This window comes from Pediculus humanus, genomic scaffold, assembly GCF_000006295.1.
Source record: "Pediculus humanus corporis 1103172107761 genomic scaffold, whole genome shotgun sequence".
In the NCBI taxonomy this organism is placed as follows: Eukaryota; Metazoa; Arthropoda; class Insecta; order Psocodea; family Pediculidae; genus Pediculus; species Pediculus humanus.
The window spans coordinates 315,295-318,607 of record NW_002987359.1 but is presented as its reverse complement, the minus strand read 5'-3'; the positions used below and the strand labels follow the sequence as shown (position 1 = coordinate 318,607).

Genomic DNA, 3,313 nt, shown 5'->3' with positions numbered 1-3,313 from the left:
ACTAATTTGTTATTACATAAAAAAAAAGTTTCTTTTTTTCTATTACCAACTTTTTATTATTATTATTATGAAATAAACTTTCAAAGTATTTTAAATAATATAACCGATACCACGTATGTAATAATTTGTAAAAAAAAAAAAAAAAGGGGGGGGGAAGAGGAGGGATAATCATAATTAATATTAAAAAATTTCCAACAGTAAATAAATTGTCATTTTTTTTTTTTTTTTTTTAATTTCAGGAAGAAAATTTTTATTATTTTATATAGCATTAATGGAAAATAAATTAAAAAAATGATGGAATCAGGAGATGCACAAAATAATGTTGATGAAAAAATAGAAAATGTTGTTTGTTTATCAATACCGGAAAATTTAATGGAAACGTCCATAAACACAAATGGGCCTTTAATAGAGTAAGAATCTAACTTTTTTTTTTTTGGTCAAATTTAACGTCGAATCTATAATAATAATAATAATAATAATAAGGTTTCGTTATAGTTGAATAAATATAAATAGTCAAAACATTAAAAGAGAAAAGTAAAACAATAATGCAAATTAATGCCTAGCAAATTAGAGCCAATTAAGTTAAGTGAAAAAAAAAAAAAAAAAAAAAAAAAATTCCACTTGATTTTTTTAAGCAAATTTTCTTTTTTTTTTTTACCTTTTTTTTAAATGGATAATTATTAAAAGGTTAAAAAGTCGGTTGAATGATTATTTAAAATTAAATTTTTTATTTAATTGTAATCAATCACAGTCATTGCCATAGAAAATGTAATATCCATTCAACTTCCTGTATATGTAGCCTTTTATAATATACAAATATTTTTAATATAAAAAATTTCAGTTAGGAAAATTCTTTGTTTTTTCCCATTCAAACTCCTCAGTTTAACATTTCCATTTTTTATTTTTAAATTATTGGTTCTTTCATTCAATAATAAGACATTAATATAATATTCCATGCAGCAATAATAATAATAATAATTTATTTTAGACTTTTCAAAGTTTTTATAAAAGAAATTTAATCAATGTTACTATAATGATGATTGAAATGACAATGATTGTTTTCCTTTTTTTCTACATTTAATATGAATAATTAATGATTGATTTATTTATATTATTATTAAATTAATCAATTGTAATTTTTTGAATGAGTTAATGAGTTTTTGAATATCGTTGTGCAGAAAAAAAAAAAAAAAAAAAACTTTTACTTTCATTTAATAAAAAATGTTAAAAAGTGACCAATATTTATCCTTGGCATTCACACATTTTAGTGATTTTGAATTTAGATTGGATTTATTTATTAAATATTAAGTTGAAAACTATTTAAAAATTCCATCATTTTCATTATTTTTTACAAAATAATTTAAGATATCACTCAAACTAATAATAATAATAATAATATTTTGTACTTACTTTTGATATTGAAAAGAATGATTTACATATAGGTATTTATTTAATTATTTATTTATTTTTTTTTTAAATTTCAAATGCAGGTCATGTCAATCAAATTATCAAATTTTGCCAACGGGATATTCATTTACAAAACAAACGAAAACGATACAGAATGCAAATGATAAAATGGCGGCAAGTCCCTCTACTAAAAAACCAATCACTTTAAATCATTTACCTGCACGTCCACCTGTCGATATAGAATTTACTAATTTAACTTATTCAATACTTGAAGGAAGAAAAAAGGGTAAAAAATAATAATAATAATAATAATTATAAACAGTCATAGAATTATTACTAATTGCAAAAATTATAAGTTAAAACGTATTGGTTAACTAGTAATGCAATCAAAAGATATTAAATTTCATACAAGTATTTTTAAATATATTTCAACAACTGTTAATTGCAATAATTAAAAAAATTAAAAAAAATATATGTGGGCCCCCCCCCCATTGAAATAATTACATTATAAATAAATAAAAATTTAAATTTAAATAAAATTTTTTTTAATTGTTTTTTAAGGATACAAAACAATATTGAAAAATATAAATGGAAGATTTTTATCTGGTGAATTATCAGCAATTTTAGGACCTTCTGGAGCTGGAAAAAGTACTCTAATGAATATATTGGCTGGCTATAAGTATGTATTTTGATTAAATTCATTTTTAAAAATAAATTTTTATTAAATATTAATCGATTTCTGAGTCGCCTAATCATTTATAACTGCATGATTTATATTTTAGTCAGAATAATCGTTTTTTTTTTTTTTTTTTTATATTGCCATGCAGCGGTAAAAATCAATCGATTATAGAAAAGAACACGTATTATATGATAAATATTATTTTCTTTTTTTTTTCCTCGTCAATTTTCAAAAAAAACTTCAGGGAACGTATTTAATAAAAGACTTAATAAATATATATTAATAGGAAAGTAAATTTAACCGTTGAAATCTAAGCGGAAATACACAAAAATAAAAATAAATTTTTTTTCCTTTTTCCGGTTTTTATTTTTTTTTTTAAATACGTTACGAACAATATCATAGAGTAAAAATTTTGGAATGACGTCATAAAACTATTAATCAAGTTTGAAAAATTTTTTAAAGTATTTTATTTTTATTTTGGAAAAAAAAGTAAATGTTTTATATTTATACTTCCAAATGAAAAATTAAACTTTTTTTTTATTTTTAGAATGGGTTTTCTCGGTAAAAGACTAACAGGAACTGTTACCGTTAATGGAAGACAAAGAAATTTAAGAAGGTTTAGAAAATTTTCTTGTTATATAATGCAAGATGATCATCTGTTGCCGAATTTGACCGTATTAGAAGCTATGACCGTATCCGCTAATTTAAAATTAGGGAAAGATGTAAAAAGCTCAGAAAAACAAGTTGTGATAGAAGAAATTCTCAAAGCGATAGGTTTAGTTAATTGTAGTAATACAAGGACTTTAAGTCTTTCCGGAGGTCAACGAAAACGATTATCCATAGCATTAGAATTAGTTAATAATCCCCCCATCATGTTTTTCGATGAGCCAACAAGGTGAAATATTTAAACAAATGTTGTAGATTTTCATGAATAATGGCGGATGGTGAAAATGAAATAATAATTAAATATTATTTTGCATTTATGTTTTAGCGGACTTGATAGTTCATCTTGTTTTCAATGTATCTCACTTTTAAAATCTCTTTCGAGAGGAGGCAGAACAATTATTTGTACCATACATCAACCGAGTGCTCGAATATTTGAAATGTTTGATTATTTATATGCTTTAGCTGATGGTCAATGTTTGTATCAGGGAGTCGTTTCCGGTTTGGTTCCTTTTTTATCATCCATGGGTTTAAATTGTCCCAACTACCATAATCCTGCAGATT

At 23.0% G+C, this 3,313-nt stretch overlaps 1 protein-coding gene across 1 annotated transcript in view; it reads left to right on the top strand.

Annotated features, from left to right (window-relative positions):
• Window positions 1-294: 294 nt before the first annotated feature.
• Phum_PHUM347630 (ABC transporter, putative) overlaps window positions 295-3,313 on the top strand; it is a gene marked incomplete at both ends in the record, with an annotated part of 4,479 nt that continues 1,460 nt past the window's right edge. The window contains 5 exons of the mRNA XM_002427785.1: window positions 295-410; window positions 1,491-1,693; window positions 1,969-2,086; window positions 2,634-2,981; window positions 3,078-3,313. Of these exons, the coding sequence (XP_002427830.1) occupies window positions 295-410; window positions 1,491-1,693; window positions 1,969-2,086; window positions 2,634-2,981; window positions 3,078-3,313 (1,021 nt within the window). The remainder of the gene's footprint in view (window positions 411-1,490; window positions 1,694-1,968; window positions 2,087-2,633; window positions 2,982-3,077) is intronic.